The sequence below is a fragment of the Dasypus novemcinctus genome, chromosome 10 (genome assembly GCF_030445035.2).
Source record: "Dasypus novemcinctus isolate mDasNov1 chromosome 10, mDasNov1.1.hap2, whole genome shotgun sequence".
NCBI lineage: Eukaryota > Metazoa > Chordata > Mammalia > Cingulata > Dasypodidae > Dasypus > Dasypus novemcinctus.
Genome location: NC_080682.1, coordinates 466,440 through 483,995, shown reverse-complemented (window position 1 = coordinate 483,995; position 17,556 = coordinate 466,440). Strand labels below are relative to the sequence as shown.

Genomic DNA, 17,556 nt, shown 5'->3' with positions numbered 1-17,556 from the left:
TGCCAGCCCCGGGTGGAAGCAAGTGCTCTACCTGAGACCACCAGCCAACAAACCCCTGGTGTCCGGTCCACCCACGGCACGGTCCTGGCCTTAGCACCGAAACTAAAACGCAGCCCCTGAGCCAAACGCTGGGCCACAAGGCAGACGTGAAGCCTTGGGCAGCGGACTCTCCCAGTTTCTGAAAAGCTGTCTCCCTGATGCTCACCTGCGCCACCCACCCATGCATGGGGAGCACACCCCTCCCATCACTGATCTCGGGGACAGTCTTCAGCCATCCAAGCTCGCTACTGTGCGACGTACGTGGAAATACACGCTTCAAACACGACAGCCTCCTGCCCAACCCACCTCCTCGGGTGCCCCTTCCTCAGTCACTCAGTGTCCCTCGCGTGGTCAGTCCCCTTTCTGTGTCTCAGCCGACAGGCTGCCCCTTCCTGTGTACTGGCTGTGCCCCCGAGGCCCTGTGGCCTCTCCTCCAGGGCGGGCAGGGATCCTCACGCCTGCCGCCCTCAGCTCCCCGTCCCAGACCTGGACTGGTGCTGACTCCCTCCTCGGCTGCCCGTGCCTCCCTCCGCACACCGCCCGCACACATCTGAATGTGGAGGACGAGGTCCAAACCCTCACACTTGGGCACAGTAAACAAAGACTACCTGCAGAAGAGGAGTTCTAGCAGAAACTGGCTGCGAGCCAACAGAGCCCAGAGGCCTGGGCCGGCAGTGGGGCGCCTGGCCGCTGCTGGTACTGCTGCCAGCTCCGAGGTGCCAGCACTGCACTGACGAGGAAATGCAGAGCGCTCGGGGCGAGTGGTGAGCAGACCCACACCCAACTTCCAAAGCCTCAGCTGCCTCCTCTAGCACAAACCAGCACCACAGGGACCCACCTCCGTGGGGCTGCGCATGCTTTACAAGCACGCAATCCCAGGCCCGGAGATCGGGTGCGCCACGGCGCTCTTCAGGCCTACGAGAACACAGGGCCTCTTCTGGCACTCGGACAAGCTCAGGCACATCTCTACAGGCCTCTAACGCCATTCACCAACAAGGGAAGAGGCACACAGACGTTTAAATAAGTCTGCAAAATGCAGGTGAGCAAAAGCGACTCATTTGAGCAAAGTGAAATGCCTTTATAGCCCTGGATGATGCGCACAAATCTGGCCTGAGAACTACCCTCCTCGCCTGGTCTGCCCCACTCCGACACTCCCCCACTGCCTCTGTACCCCTCCCACCCTGAACACAAAACCAGCCGAGAGCACAGCAACCTGAGCACCAGGCTTCAGGCTCGTGGTTGGCAACAGCATTTGGCTGGTTTCTAAAAAAGCATCTCATCAACTCTCACTTGTTTCAAGGAAGCAAATCTCTTCAAACTTTTTTTGAGGAACTGGGGCCAAGGATTAAACCCAGGACCTCGTATGTGGAAAGCCAACGCTCAACCACTGAACTACAACGGCTCCTGAGTCGATTTTTCCTTTGGTTTGCTTGTTGATTTTTTGTTGTTATTTTTAAGGAGGCATCAAGAACCGAGCCCAGAACCTCCCATGTGGGAAGCAGGGACCTTGCACATGAGAAGGAGGCACTGAGCCACACCCACTCCCCCAAATCAATTTTTAAAACATTTCACACAGGACAAGAGACCCATGTGATGAACATGAACAGCAAAGGGCTTCTCCAGCACCTGCTCTTACCTTTTTTAAGATTTTCCCACCAAACTGAGCTCGAATACAAATACACTTAAATAGAGTTCGATCTACTGGGCAGGAGTTGGCATTCTGTAAGAAATAAAAATTGAATCAAAATCAGTAGAATCACCTTTCACAGGCCAAAAATTCTTTTTATATTGAAAACTAAGTATTTACTGAGTGCCCACTACATGCCAAACCCACACGAAGTTTCTGGGGACACAGCCGTGAACAAGACGAAGCCTCTGTCCTGGAGCACGCAGGTGAGTAAGCGTGTGCACACGGACAGACACAGCACACTGCTGCTCGGGGCTGAGGAGACGGGAGGAGTGAGGGTGGGACTGGCACTGCAGGACCACCTGGGTTTCTGGCCACCATGCTGTGCTCGGACCCTCTGCAGACTTTTCCATGAGACTGACATTCCCTGGTAAACACTGAGGACATCTTCCACAGTGTGGCTCCCCATCAGATGGACGCTCCAAACACTGTAAACGGTGTTCTGACACACGTTAAAGGTTTGGACTTAAATCACCTGTACGGAGTTGTACTCTGGACACAACAAAACACGCTCATTTGAATCACAGGCTGTGCTGTGCTCTGACAAATCTGCATCTCAGGTAGCCACCACAGCACGGCAGAACATCCCTGCCCCGCCCCACCCATCTGCCTCTGTCTGTGGGGCTGGGTCCGTCTGTCCCCGCTCTGCAGGGAGCACTGCGTCTTTGCCCCAGGACAGACTGTGCCGGCTCCACCCACCCTGCACGCACCCTGCAGGACTGCTCGGGGTGGGGGTTCACAGGAAGCTGCTCTGCGTGGCCGTGTGTATGCTTTTGTGCTTCTGGGGCAATGCTGGGGTTGGAGCGCCAGGACTTAAGGGAACGGGGCTCTGTCCTGTCCCTGGGGACAGCACCCATCTTTGGCCATCCTGACGACGCAGCACCTTGCCTCCTCCCTATGCTCGCTGCCCATTCGTGTGCCTGGTGTTGGAAACCTCTGTATCTACATGGCTGAGGGCCCACTCTGTGCTCCTGGGAGTTTCAGAGTTTTCATTCTAACTTTAGACCTTGACTCCATCAGGAACTGCGGCTTTGGATGGGGAGGGCAGGCCCCAAGCCCGTCTCTCTGTGCCCTCCACGGGGCAGCCCCTCCGCACACGAACGGCCAGCTGCCCAGTCTACCTCCGGCCCTGGACCCTCCTGAGTACTTGTTCTCATCACTAAGGTTCTACAACCTTACTGTGCAATCAGGTGATTCCTCCCTCTTTCAAAGTCATCCTGGCAGTGAATTTTACGATCCAACTCTCAAGTACTCTGAAAAAATCAGCTTGGATTTTGGTGAAAGGTACAGGGAAATGGCTATCTGTGATGAGACTTCTTTGGAGACGTTTTTCAGTCAATCGGTCTCAACTCTTTAGAAAAGCTCTAAACACTTTACACATTTTTTTAACATTAAAGTCTAAGCACATTGTCATTTTAAGTTTTTATTAGCTTTGTATCTAGGAAAATCACTAAACTCAGCATACTAATAGTTCATCGTCAAATTTTCACATAGATAACTTATTATTTTGCCTCTATTTTCCCCTGGGACTAATCCAGTCCAATACGGTTAGAGAACACAGGGCAAACACCATCTTGCTCTCACTTTAAGTTGAAGGTTCTCCTTGCCAAGAAAAACAAAAAACAGAAAAGAAAAGCTACCACTATGACCTGGGCTTTAGCTCTCCCCGAGCACAGGAAGTCCTGGGGAGGAGAAGGGCCTCAGACGGCCACAGGGGCCACCAAGCCAGGAGGGCGACAGGAGCGCCTCCGCCCATTCTTGAGGCCCCACCCCAAGCACACAAGCTGTCTACGACACTGCCGGCCTCTCTGGGGAGGGAGTTTGCAGGTCTGTGTTTCAGGACTGGCCCTGCTGGAATTGTGGCAACGTCAGAGAAAGAAGTTCCTCTGTTAGCAGACGCCCCCCATGTGGGTGTTTTACAGGCGGGGGAAGGGCAGCACAGAACAAGGAAGGGAGAGCCGGTGCTCCTGGAGGCTGGAGGGCAGCACGGCCTAGGGGCCGGCACCTGCTGTGCGGGCAGAGACTCAGAGCCGGCAAGAGGCCGGCTGAGGGGAGAGGGCCAGGCAGGGGCTCACCTTGGACCACTCCACAATGCAGTCCAGGCAGAAGTAGTGAGAACAGCTCTCCGGCGTACCCACAGCCTGGTCTCGAAACGCATTGAGACAAATCGGGCAGCTCTCTGCCTCATCGTCAGAATTCAGTGATCCAACTGCTTCCAACACCCCCTTTTGGGTGTCAGCTGAGTTTTCTACATCTTCTTCGTCTTCGTCCTCATCTTCTTCAGATTCTTCAGAACCTTGAGGAAATGAAACGTTAACAAAAAGATAAAACAAAAGTTGTCAAGTGAAACCAAAGACTGGCAGTGACCAGGCCTGCAGCCACTCTGAAGGGAGTTAGTTTCCAGTTTCAGAGCCCCCACCCCATCAAATGTTTGTGAGGGGACAAACAGCAAGTCCACGCTCAAGGGAGAGCTGACGCAGCGGCACAGGGCACAAAGCCAGGAGCTTCGGTCCCGAGAAGCCCTTTCCTGGGCCAGGAGGGAATGCCCTGGCCCTCCACCCAGACCGACCTCTCCCACGGCAGCCACCTCGGAGCTGCGGGGATGCTGGGCAGCCACGTCGGCTCAGACCACGCATGGTGAGGCAGAGCCCCAGGAGCCATGCCAGGCCCACGAGCGCCTCAACATCCCTTCCCCAGCAGGACGACGATTCAGTGCCTGCCTTCGGAAAGGACCTCCACCCAGGGTCCTTTGGGAGGCACAGAACACGGACTCCTAACTGAGCAATTTGGCCACACAGTTCTGATCAACTTCTAAATATTCCAAAACTTGGGTTTAACCAGCAGAAAAGGAGAGGAAAATGTCACTAACATAAAAAGCGTATAAATTCACACAGACAAAGGCAGGTAGAGCTCCAAGACCCGACTACTGCCTGCTGGTGTCGCCTTGAGGGGCGACACCTGTGGTGATGGCAAGACAGCACCCAGTGACTGTGCCGGCCCCAGGAGGCCTGGTGAAGCTGGAGAGATGCTTCGCCGGGAGGAAAACGCGAGAAGCTGAGCTGTGCCTGCTGGTGGGGAGGGGCGGCCTCAGGGAGCTGGGGGCAGCCCCCGCCAGCAGAAGACCCAGGCAGAGTGCCTGGCTGACCTGTGCCTGGGCTCCCGGCCCGTGGCAGGTGAGGAAATAAAGGTGTTGTCTTCGGTCACCAAGTTGTAGTTGTTTGCTATACAGCAAGAAGAAACTAGTAACAGGTGAACGGGTAAATAAAACATGATCTAGCCATACAATGGATTATTATTCAGCCCTAAAAAGAAGACATCATATTGCACAAAATACGTCAGACACAAAAGGAGAAGTATTGCAGGATCTGACATGGAATAATCAGAATTTGCCAATTCATAGTCAGAAAGCAGAATACAGGTAACCAGGGAAAAGGGAGGAGCCACTGCCTGAGGGGCACATTTTCCGTTTGGGTGACAGGATTTGGTGATGGATGCTGACAGGAGCACAGCACTCTGAATGGAATCAACAGCCCTGACATGCACACTCCAAAGGGGTTAAAATTGATCATATCAGACTGTACATGTCACTACGGGAAAAAATAGTAGTGAGAGGATTCCACAAAACCCTGGAAGACGGCACGGAGGGAGCACTCCTGTTCTGCAGGGAAAGCCGGAGAGTTCGCCTCTCACGACCAAACACTAAGGGCTCCAAGAACTGAAGGCAGAATGTGGCGTGGATGGAAAAGGGACCGGTCAGAAGATGAGCGCTGGAACACTCGGAGCCCTTGGCCAGTCACCTGCTCCCCATGTGGGCAGAGGCCGACACCTGGTACAGGTGGGCAGGCCAAGAAAAAAGAGTGGGGCCTCGCTCTGAACTACGAGGCCCTCAGCCTCCCAGCAGACCCCCAGGCCAGCGGCCGCCAGCTGGAGAGAAGCCCCCACTGTGCCAAAGAAGAAGGGGGGGCTGTACCCGGGCAGTGGCCACACCCCCACCCCCACCCCCACGCGGCACCCCACGGCGCACTGAGGCCTGGGTCTGAGCTCCACTGGCTGTGTGGTCACTGGGCATTCAGGAAGGAGCACCGGGGCGGGAAAAGCAACGAGAAAAGGCAGAGAGGCCACTGTGGGGACGGGAACCTGGAAAGAGGCCTGTCAAGACTCCTGTGGAGACACTTCAGTGTCAAAAGCCAACCGTCCTTCTCTCCAGCTAGAGACCCTGGCTCTTCCTCACGTGCTTTAGAAACCAGTGACGGAGGCACCAGGGAGGTGCTCGATTCTGCTCGGCTACTGGTTCAGTCGAGTCTGGAAGCCAACATTCCCTTCCCGTGGCGCCTCCGCTCTCCTGCTGGGGGCAGGCACTCGGCCGCCTCTAAGCTCCGGTCTTGGGTGCCCCAGGCCCCACGCCCAGTCTGACTGCCAGGGATTTCGCAGCTCCTTTCCCGGGGAAGCCTTTCCTCACCATCCCAAGTCCCCGTGGCTCACCCCCTCCCTGCATCGCCCATGTGTCTTCTCTTGGCTTCTTGCTCAACTGTCTTTGCTGCAAGGTGGGGCGCTCCAGGCCATGGGGATGGCGCCGCCCCAGCTCTGCCCTGGCTCCCGGGCCCACCCCCCACTCCCCGCACATCCCCGTTCTCAGGCACCCAGAAGACCCTCGAACCCTGGCTCAAGGGAAGTACGGTCAGTGAGTCATCTGACCCGACAGAGCCCTGGGCGACCTCAGCCTCTGGCCAACGCCACGTGCCCACTCCTGAGGCCTGCTGTGCATTAGCCTGGTGCCACAGCTCAGTTTTGGGAAGTAAGCACAAGAGCTACATGGTGAACCCAAGATCTAGGACAGAAGCCCAGGTCTACAAACAGAGTTCAGAATCTAACTCGGGAAGAATACGCAGCTGCAACACAAAATTCTAAACCCACCTGACTCGCGCAGTGCCTCCTCCGCTATGAGCGCCTTCCCGAACGTGAGGGGACATTCGGATGCCAGGGACCATGGCTGCTGGAGAGATTCCCTAGGATGTGTACTTCCTGACTTGTGACCGCACCAGACAGCAAGTACTGGTGAGCCAGGTGCCTGCCGCCACTGCCCAGGCAGTGGTGGCCGTCCCTCTAAGAGTGAGGGCCACAATGGATGGGAGAGGGCAACAGCCCAGGGGCTAAAAGGGGAGGGAGGGGGCACGAGACCCCCAGAGTGGGGTGGTTCAGCCGTCAGGCACCGATGCCCACTGCAGAGACTTCCAAGGGCACTGACGCCAACCCATGCAAATGTGCTGAGGACTGTTTCCCCACTAGGTTTTTTTCTTTTCTTCTTAGGTGGTCCTAGGGATCGAACCCAGGCTCTCATCCATGGGAAGCAGGTGCTCAAGCAGAGAGCTACAGCCGCTCCCAGCCCATCCAGTTGTAATGACGTCACTTTACACTTCTGCCAGCTCTCTCCCGGCTGGACGAGGAGAGCGAGCCACGGCACTGACCCATCGACAAACCGGGCCTCCTGCTCGGGGGGCTGTGAGCTGCAGTCAGGCCCTGCTGCTTGTTCTTGCCAGAAACTCCAGGCTCATCACACTCCTCCCTGGAGACTACACACATGCAGCTCAGTTTCCTGTATTTCCTGCCCTTGCCAGAGAAGAGACCTACTGAGGTGTGTTGCCAAAGGACTGCAGCACGTCGCTCCCTCCCAGCAGCACGTCGCTGCCGGAGACAGGGTGCCTGGGAACAAGGCCAGTCGCGCAAAGGGGCTGCTTCTAACCTCCCGCACGCCAGCTAGGCTGCGATCCAGGCCAGAACCTCACAGGACACTTGACTGGCAGCACCTGGGCTGCGTGAAGAGACACTGGGTGCCGCGCGCAACACCGCTCTCTCACCGGATCGGTCTTCTAGGTCTTCGCTGGCAGACTCCCCCTCCTCGTCCTCCCCTTCCGTGCCATCCTCGCAGTCGACGCTGCCTCCGCCACTGCTTTCTTCTAGACAACAAAGGTAGAAGCACAGGCCCCACGGGCAGCATCAGTGCAGTGCGGACAGCGAGGGCTGGCCTGCACACACAGAGGCACAGAGGACCCAGCCAGCGGGCCACTGGGGCTGCCCTGGGATGGCCAGGTGGGACCGAGTGCGGAAAGATGCAGAGAAAGGGTCCCTAGGTAATACGTTTGTATTACTTATTACTTGCGTTAGGGTAAAACAAGAGGCAAAAAAACATAGTACTTCAATTTTAAAATCAGAGAATAATTCTTCTTAATTCTTTTGAAAGCTGAAAATTAAACATATGTAGAAAACCCCCCAAAGGGACCTCTGCTTCTCCCAGAGGCCCAAGAGCCACCCACATGCAGAAAACACGCAGGGACGTGCGGCTGCTCCCCAGGGCCACAGCCACGTGCACGCGCCAAGCCCAGGGCAGTGCTTACCAGTGTCGCTTGCCAGGCTGGCAGAGCTGGGCCGCAGATGTCCGTCCCGCCCGATGCCTCGGTCCGTGAGCTCATCCAGGTTGTCACCATCCATCGTTGGACATTAGAGTTCAGCTCTGTAATCAACCAGAGGCAAAAACTCTCTAACTGTCCCCAGGCTGCAAAGCCCTCTCTGGAGTGAGGCTGACTACCATGAGCCCTGTCTCTGGTGACCGTCATTTCCTGGGCCCCTGCTCTTTAACCGGGAACATATGTCCTGTCCCCTGGTAAGGCCGCCGAAAGGAGGCTGACACAAACGACCGCACCATCGCAGCCACACAGTCCTACTCCAATTCCTCAACACCTCTTTCTACCCAAGATCTCCAACCTGGTCCCCAAATAAGGACAATCACTGCACACAGCTGCTTTCTCGTCCAGGGCCAGTCACTTCTGAAAGGAGGAGATACTTTGGTCATTCCACCAGGTATGATAAGAGCCCCCCGCCCCCTACAGCTCACAGCTGAAGAACACGTAAATCTGATCAAGACCATCCCAGTGGCAGGGGGAAGAGGGCCCAAAAGGAAACGTGCAGGCAGGGAGCAGCAAAGCCAGAGCCTGGGGGACGTGGGCTAGGCCACGGCTTCCTGGCCAAGGTCGGCGTGCTGAGGGACTGGGCCGGGCTCCTGCTCGAGACCTCCCTCCCAGGTCCCATGCCTCTCCCCGGCAGGCAGTGAGCTCCATGCACCACAGCGACCGTGGGGAGGGGAGGGTGCTATGACCACCACCTTGGTCTCCTGAGGAGGCTGAGGCAGGTCCCTCACCTCCCCACTCAACAACGATGGGCTACAAAGCCCCCGGATTCTAAAAGAGAGAGTGCACATTAATTTGATGAAACTTTTAAACTGCCATAATTTGCTGCTCCCTGGAAAGAGTAAACTGAGAAGCAGTTGGTCAAGTGCTAATCCCAGTAAAGCAGCAGCTTTTCTCCAACCTGGTGCACTTCAATTAAAAGAAAACCAGAAGCTCCTTCCAGGGAGTGTCCCTGACCCGTACGCCAGGGAAGATGGGTGACAAGCGTGAACCTGGGCAGAGGGTCACAGGCTGCTTGACGGACCTACACGTGGCCCTCAGCTCGGACATGAGAGCTGTGCGAAGGCTTCCTCACTTCCCCTTGTTCGCTGGCACCATGGTCACTGCACTGCAGCTAACCTAACCCTAACAGAGCCCATCATCTGGAATAATAGACACCCACATCCCGCAGCAGGCGGTGACGGCTCAGAGCACAGGACATGAGGACCGGACAGACTGCTCGGAAGCTGGAAGATCCCCAGTTGCCTCAGGCAAGAGCACTACGTAAAGTTACACTTTAACATTTTTAGCTCAGAAACACTAAAAATGTCAGGGAAAGACACTTAATGGAAGGAAACACCGGGATCAGACGCCCGTTCCTGGTTTACCCCTCTGACGCCACCACCCTGGAAAAAGGGATAGCCGTCGGTTTGCCTGCCTGAAGGCCCACAGCCTGCATCCTGCTCCCGCCTACCCCTGCCGCCCAGGGCTCCAAGCCCTCTGCCTAGGCCAGCTGACTGGGCACCAGGTGTGGCTCAGGCAGCTGGTGCAAACACCACCGACAGCACACCCAGGCAGCCCCGCTCCAGAGCCCCGGCCTGCTGGCTGGCTCCCCTGATGGAGGCCCTGGCCATCACTCCAACCTGCTGACAAAGGTCTCAGTCCACGATGGAGCCTCCTGGCCCATGAACACACAACCCTGGACTTCCTGCTTCCTGTGTAATGAGCCTTGCAGACTGCAGAGAGCAACACACTCCCTGTAAGGCGATCTGGCAGTCACACCTGCCCCAATGCTGTCATCTGGAAACACCAAAAACATGGCACAACGTGCCGGCCACCTAGTAATCACTGCAGACGCTGCGGGATGGCAATGACCAGACATGCCGTCCAGGAGCCAGGGACTCTCCCCCTGGCCCTACCCTAGTAGAACCCTTGCTTGTCTTGTGCCCATGCCCTGCTGGAGACTCTGACTCTGGAGAATGTACAAAAAGACAGATCATCCAGGAGGGTGACCCCTGCCCAGTGGGATGTACGAAGGTGAGACCTAGCAGGGCCTGCAGCTTTCAGATTGGAGGACCTTTAACTCTCTGGTCAAAGCTGACCACTCCCACAACCGGACCCCAGTGTCGCCTCGGGACACCGGTGCCAACAAGCACAGCACGCCTGGGAGTGCGGCACCATCCCTGCCTGGAGAGCCACCCAGGGATATGAAATACATTCACAACCAGGGAATGCTTCCAAGACACCAGGAACTGAAATCCCAAGGCATCCCAGGAGGCAGCAGAGCAGAGCCGAGGGGAGCTCTAGGTCTGACCGCCTGAGTGTAAATCCTCACAGTCATGAAGAGTTTCACACACACACGAGGTCAAAACTATGAACTAGTAACCCGACCTTCTCCTGGATGACTGTGACTTGGGGCCTGCCTTAGCACTGCCGCAACAGACCGGGTCTGGCTCATAGAAGCTAGCCAGGAACACCGGCAAAGAGTGAGACTGAAGTCCACACGCACACACCTGTGGGCAAGTCCTGGGAGCCTCCTGCACAGCTCCACAGCAGTGAGGAAGACCTCCAGATGCCTCCACACCCGTCAACCACAGCAACCGGACAGTCCAGGACACACCAGACCGTACACCTCCCTTCATGGACCATCACAAAACAGTCGCTGCCAGCAGGGAGCAGGGAGGCAGGAAAGCACGCAGGCAGTCCCTGAAGGTACCTCCACAGCAAGCACCTCTGAACGAAGGCCAAGAAAGAGACCACAGTTTGCGACTACCAGCCACCTCCTTTCCCTGTCGGGAACCCACTGGCCAGGAGCCTGTGTAAGGGGCGCCTTCCTGCTTAGGGCCTCCGGGGCCCACCAACAGCCCAGCTCAGGAATGCCTGTCCTGGTTCCCACCCCCATCTCCGCTCACATGTTCTGAAGACCAAGGGCCAGGAAGCATTTCTGTAGAAAAGCCTGCAGCCTTCACTGTTGCTGCCCCACTGGCAGTGCTAGAAATGCTCTGGGACGGACAGGCACTGAGGTTCTTGTGCTCAGCGACAGCCACCGAGTTTTTGGTGACTGAGGAGAAAGAGAAAGGCAGAAAAGATTATTTCTTTCTTTTCAAACTGAAAAGACCCAAAGCACTTGCAATTGCAACACAGAACCAAAAAGGCTTCTGACACATAATAAACTGACAGCTGCGGCAGGGCCAGAACCGTCCGTCATGGGCAATGAATGAGACTACAGGCAGGCCATTCCTGGCCAACTTTAGCATCTGTCATCATCTGGCACACAGGCTTCAACTAGAGTTCAAGATGGTAAATTACACCGCACTCATGCAAAGTGTTACTAATAGGGACTGCCCGTTGAGGGAACCGATTAGGGGAACTCTGTATTGTACAATTTTCCTGTAATTAGCTCTCTCCCCAAAAAGTAAGTTACAATGGAAGTCAAGAAGTTAGGGCTCCACAAAGGCCTCAGAGAGCTGAGAGATGGACACCAAGAGTCTATCCTGGAGAGCTGCCCAGGGTTAAGCCGGCTGCTTGTGTCAAGGCCTTACCACCCAGCCAGGCAGAAAGCACTGACGAAAAGACATCAGCTACTGTTATTTTGATTCAACGTTCTTCCCATAAAGAAAATTTAGTGGTTGAGGGGACAGAGCAGGTGTGCTAAGTCCCAAGTCAAATTTCGCTGCAGCCTCAAGATCTGTCCAGGTGACCACAGATGTCACATGCTGAACAAAAACTTCACTGAGCAGACTACCTTTCCGCAGTTGTCGAAATAAGAAGAGCGTAAACTTAAAAACCTGACGGTGTAAGAGGACGACACAGGGGACGTGGGTCAAGTCAACACAGGGCTGCTCAGTAGCTAAGGGGTGCTGGCGAGTCCCCTGACTCGTCTGGGCTCCATTCTCTTCACCTGCAGAACAGAAACGATACCTACTCCTGAGAGACTGTTGTGAAGACTACACGAGCTAAGGAATGCGAGAACCATCCCGTCAACCACACAGGCCCGCAGAAGTGCCGAGGAGGCCGCTCGACGCACTGCCGACCAGGAGCTGGAAACAAGTTAGCAGAGAGTCACACCCTCCCCACACGAGCGAGCCGAGCGCGGTCAGGGGCGGCGGGGGTGACTGCAGGCGAGGCGGCGGGCTCCGCACCACGTCCCCGCAAGCCCGGGCAGGAAGGCGGGCGGCCCCGGAAACCCGCCCGCAGGCCGAGGGCCCTCCCACCTCGACCGGGACGCCCACGCCCGCCCGCCGGCCGCAGGCCTCACACCGCCGGCCAGGCCGCAGACAAAGCGCGCGGCGCCGGGGGCGGCCCGCCGGCGGCAGGAACCCCGCAGCGGCACAGGCCCCGCACGTACCCGGGAACCGCGCGCACCGCCCCGCTCCCCGGCCCCCGCCGCCGCCGGAGCGAGAAACGCGACTAGGCCCAGACGCTACGGCCACAGCCGCCGCCGCCGTCGCCGCGCGCTCCTTGACCCGGAAGTGCACGGATCCGACTTCCGGGGCCTCCCGCCCCGCCCGTTGGCGGAAACCACTGGGACTCGGGCGGGGAAGGGAGGCCTGAAGGGCCGGAGAGGGGCAGTCCTGGTGGTGGGGGCGTCTCAAACCTTGGGACAGTCCTTCTCCCTTGGACACACTGTTTAGTGCTAACCCACGGCCCAAGGAGACCAGAGTCCTTGAGGACCCTGTGGAGTCTGAGCCCCGCCCGAGGGACCCGGGCCCCCCGCCCCGCGCCCTGCGCGGTGGGAGGAGCCTCGCCGCACGCCGGGGCCACGCCCCTCGCGCCGCTGGCCACGCCCGCGCCGGGGCCACGCCCCCCGCGCGCCCGCCTCCCTCCGAGACCCCGCCCCGCGCCGGCGGCCCCGCGGGGTCGCTGTTGGCGGGTGGGAGGCTCGCGCGGCGGCGGAGGGTCGGCTTTGTCGCCGGCTGCGCGACGAGCAGCCTCGCCGCACGCGTCGCTAGTAGACACACCTGCTGGAGCCCAGGTGCGGTCGCAGCTCCGCGTCCGGTCCCTTCGCGTGCGGGAGCACCCGTAATCAGTGAGCGCCGTCCACGGCGGGCGCGCGTGGAGCGTGAGAGGGTGGACGTGCCCTGGGGTCTGAGCCCGGGAGGGCTGGCCTGTTCAGCGGTGACCCGGGCTGGAATTCGGAGGAGCGGGTCGGTGCGCGGGGCCGGGGAGCGGGCTGCGGAGGTGTGCGTGGGGACAGACTGCGCGCAGGGAAGCGAGGACGGAGCGCCCTCCAGGCGTGGGGAGGGCGGGCAGGCCCCGTGGGGGGACCAGGCGGCGGAGGGTGGGCCCCTGGAGTTGCGCAGAGGCTGCACTGGTGGGCTCACGCATAATGAGGCTCCGAAAGGCCAAGGCCTGAGAGGCGGGCTGCTAGGCGGGAGAGCCGAGGGAAGGGGTGGCAAAGGCAAGGCGCCCCAGAGGGGGCCATGGGCACTGGAGGAGCCGGGCGATGCGCCCCTGCCTTTAGCTTCCTGGAGCGCAAGCAAACCCCATGCAGGGGTCGGCTCCAGCCATGGCCCTGATCTGCTCACGACTTTGAGGCTAGAAAAAGTCCAAGTCAAGGCCTCATCCAGGCCGCGGGCTCTTCCCAAGCCTGGCGTTCTGAGCCAGCTGCCGCCATCCCCTGCTGGGCTCCTCTGTCCCGGGGCAGTGCTCCTGGCGGCCTCTCCCGGCCTCTCCCTCGACCGTCAGCTCCTGCGTCCCGTGGCTCGCTCTCTCTGAATTTCAGTCTCTTATAAAGGACTCCAGCGATAGGACTTTAGGTCTAAGAACATGTTTTTCTGAGGTGCAAACAGCTCCAAACCACCAAACGCTGGAAGCCATGGAGGGGAGCCCGTCAGGGAGGGGCTGGTTTGGGCTGCTGGGGACCAGAGGACAGTATCACTGGGCAGGTTGCTGGAGTGGTTCGAAAACGGGAGAAAAGTCCTTTTGCTCAAAGGGGAGGGAGCAGGTGGGGCAGAAGCTGGCAGGGGAAGTAAGTTGAGAGGGTTGTCCCATTTGTTTGTTGAGGACACACTCTGCCCAAAGGGAAGAGGTGGGGGTGCTGTGGCCACAGGGACAGGATGGGGAGGAGGGAGAAGGGAGATTTGACTGTATATGCAAATCCAGCTAGAAATATCCCCACAACACACATCAGGCCAGAGCTGGCTTGACCAAGCCCTGAACACCATAACCATCACATCCTCCCTCCCTCTTGGGTCTTGGCATGTTCTGGCCCTCCTGTGCACATGTGACCTGCCTCCTCAGACACACCAGCCAGTCACTGCAGAGCAGAGGTCTGAGGGCAGAGGCCTCGCCCACCTTCATTCAGAGCTGCTCCTGGGAGCGGATGGGCTGGTGAGAAGCGCACCTCCTCGCAGGCATCCTCAGGCACTGTGCACCTGCTTAGCCAAGATGACCCACGCTCAGGTGTCAGCTGCCCAGAGGCAGGCTGGGTGCAACCCAGCATGGGTACATATCAGCACTTCCCGCCTGTCCTGACACACACACAGCCAGGGCACAGACGTCTCCCTTTCTCGCTCCCCCCACACACAGGTACTGTCACTTCCCGTGGACACTGGCAGGCCACTCTCCTGACACCAGTCACACATGTGCACACTGCCCACACACAGGCCTGCACCAAGCCCCTGCTGGCTCCTGGACGTGTGCTCTGGCCAGCCCTGGCCAGCCCCTCCTCTGCCATCACGTCTGCAGGTGCATGCAGGGCTCGGTAAGCTCCTGGCCCACCTCCTACCCGCTGCAGTAGGGAGTCTCCAGAGCCAGGTGGATGCCCAAGGGAGGCCGGGCAGGATAGTAGAGGGCTGGGCACTGTGAGGAGGAGGAGGACCAAATTCCCAGAGCCACAGGAGGACACAGGCAGTGCTGCGTTCTTAGACAAGGGAAGGACCCTGACAAGAGGTTTATCGGAACTGGAAGTGGCATCATCTTGTCCTCTGCCTCTGCTGTCCACCCCCTAGTCATGCCATGCCCCAAAATTCTGGGCATCACATCCTGAAGCTATAGCTTTATTCTAAGGGATGGAGAGAGGCCCATAATATACTGTTAATGAAAACAAGGAGATTGTGAGATAAAGTAGTGCGATACCATTTTTGCCAATCCACGTACATATATATATATGCAAGAAAAAAAAATCTGGAAAATGTACACTAAAACTTTATAAGTGGGAAGTGGCTGTGGCTCAATCAGCTGGGCTCCCGTCTACCATATGGGAGGCCCTGTGTTCACGTCAGCGGCCTCCTTGTGAAGGCAGGCTGGCCCGCGTCCACGGAGAGCTGATGGCCGGTGTACTGCCCAGAGCTTGCGCAGCAAGATGACGCAACAAAAGGAGACAAGCAGATACAGAAAAAAAACACATGCAGCGAATAGAAACAGAGAGGAGACAGCAAAGAAAGGAACAAGTCGCAAGGGGGGAAATAAATCTTTTTTTAAAAAAAAAGCTAACTCTACGTTTTAAAAAACTTACAAATTATTTTTTTTCTCAGTGATATTTCCTTTCTTATACTTTCCTATATTCTCATTTTATTCTATCTTAAGTATATAACACAATTTAAAAATAAAGGGTTTTTGTCCATGCTTTTTTTTTGTTTCATTTTGTCACTTCTAAGCCTACAGGGTCAGCCCAGCAAACACCGATTCCTAGGGGATCCTTTGGTGCCCACCCTGCCCAGGCCTTGCTGGACCCTTGACTTCTGAGCTAGGAGTCTCCACGTGGCCACACCCCCTTCCTTCCCCACTTCCACCCTCCTGAGGTCCTCGGCAGGGTGGGGTGCCTTGGGCATACCTGCGCTGTTACCCCCACAAGGGCTCTAAGCCAAGACAGGCATTCACCTGAGAGTGGGAAGATCATCTGCTGACTTTTGGGGGAGGGGGGGCGGAGTCACTGGGGACCAGGGAAGACAAAGTGGGAGGGCAGTGGCAGGGTGGGAGCCGCCCATGCCCTTGGCTCAGGGCCAAGGCTGAGCCAAGGCTGACTGGGGTGCCTGTTAGGGGCCCATGGACTGCCAGGAATCCAAAGGTCAGGGCTCTGAGGCAGGTGGTGCCTGGTTGAGTTAGGGGGACCGTCTGGGAGAAAGGCGGGGTGGGGTCCTGCTTATCTGGGGGAGGGAGAATAAAGGGGCTTATGGGGACCCCCCTCTCAGGAACAAAAGGGGAGCAGGCACCTTCTTGCCTGATTGGGGCAGAGATACACCATGACTCCAGGGTCCCCTCGGATGTGGAGGCACGGCGGGCAGTGCCAAGAGAAGGGGGCCGTGGGCCGGCTCTGTGGCCGCCACCTGGCACCTGCGTGGGAAGCCCGCCTTGCAGATCCTTAGGATGGTGCAGCGTCGATCTCTTCCCTTGATTTGAGCAGTGTCCCGGAGCACGTGGCGGAGCGTCCCTGGGGTGGGACCCAGACTCCGGGGGTCGCTGGGCAATGCAGGCCGAGCTGGACGTTGCTCCCTCTGCAGCCGGGCCTCGGGCCGTGGGGGAGCAGTCGGAGCGGCAGAGACGCGCGTGAGAGCCCACGCGGGGCGCACTGGCCTTCAGCAGAAGCCCGTCGAGGCTGGGGCTTCCACGCGGGTCGCTCATTGCTCCCTCCCCACCTTCCAGGCCGCCCCGGACGTCTCTGGGGCTCGCAGGCCCGCCCAAGAGTTCGCTCCGACGGGCGCGGGTGCTACGTGCGTCCCGAGGGCGCCGTGTCCAGGCTCCTCCCGGGTCAGGCCGGGGCTACGTGCGCCGAGGCCGAACCAGAACGGGCTCCCGGAGGCGGGGCCCCAGAGGTCGGGGAGGGGCCGGGGCGCGGGGCTGGGGAGGGGGCGTGGGGCTGGGAGAGGGCACGGCAGCGCAGTGCGGCGGGGTCAGAGGCCCCCGGGCCCCCCGGCCCCCCGCCCCCCGGGCCCCCCGGCCCCCCGGCCCCCCGGCCCCCCGGGCCCCCCGGCCCCCGGCCCCCCGTCCCCCGGGCCCCCCGGCCCCGCCCTCGCCCTGCAGGTGGCCGCCCCGCCCGAGGCCGACGTGCCGAAAGGAACGCGCGGCAGGGCTCGGGGCCGCCCCCTCTCGCTCACTGGCTGCGGCGCGGCAGGGCGGGCCCGGCGCGGCCGCCCATTGGCCGCGGGGCCCGGTTCATTTGCATGCGAGGCCGGGCTCGGGGCTGCAGGGCGGGAGGGTGGCCGCAGCCGCCGAAGTAGCGCTGAGAGCCGGGGTCGCAGGTGACGCGCGGGGGGTCCCGGGCCAGCGGGCGGGGGCACCCCGAGGCCGCCCTCCCGGGGGCGGCGGCGGGGTGGGGCTGGGCAGGGGCGGCGTGGCTCGGACGCCCAAGTTGGTGGGGACCCCGGAGGGAGGGGGCGCCCGCCCCGCGCCGTTCTCCAGGCGCAGGGCAGCCCCTGCCCACCGCACACTGCGCTGCTCCGGACCCAC

General features: G+C 58.9%; 1 protein-coding gene across 6 annotated transcripts in view; it reads right to left on the bottom strand.

Moving 5' to 3' along the window:
- Positions 1-12,642, bottom strand: part of PHRF1 (PHD and ring finger domains 1) — a 34,512-nt gene extending 21,870 nt beyond the window's left edge. For 2 of the 6 annotated variants that reach the window (XM_012525638.3, XM_012525643.4), the window contains exons 1-7: positions 12,515-12,634; positions 12,092-12,206; positions 11,079-11,227; positions 8,119-8,234; positions 7,582-7,680; positions 3,802-4,022; positions 1,676-1,759 (exon numbers count right to left, since the gene is read on the bottom strand). In XM_012525638.3, the coding sequence (XP_012381092.1) occupies positions 1,676-1,759; positions 3,802-4,022; positions 7,582-7,680; positions 8,119-8,212 (498 nt within the window). In that variant the 5' untranslated portion in view covers positions 8,213-8,234; positions 11,079-11,227; positions 12,092-12,206; positions 12,515-12,634. Of the gene's footprint in view, positions 1-1,675; positions 1,760-3,801; positions 4,023-7,581; positions 7,681-8,118; positions 8,235-10,679; positions 11,032-11,078; positions 11,228-12,091; positions 12,207-12,514 lie in introns of those variants that run through there. The other 4 variants (XM_012525642.4, XM_012525639.4, XM_012525640.3 and 1 more) reach the window with 4 other exon arrangements.
- Positions 12,643-17,556: the final 4,914 nt, after the last annotated feature.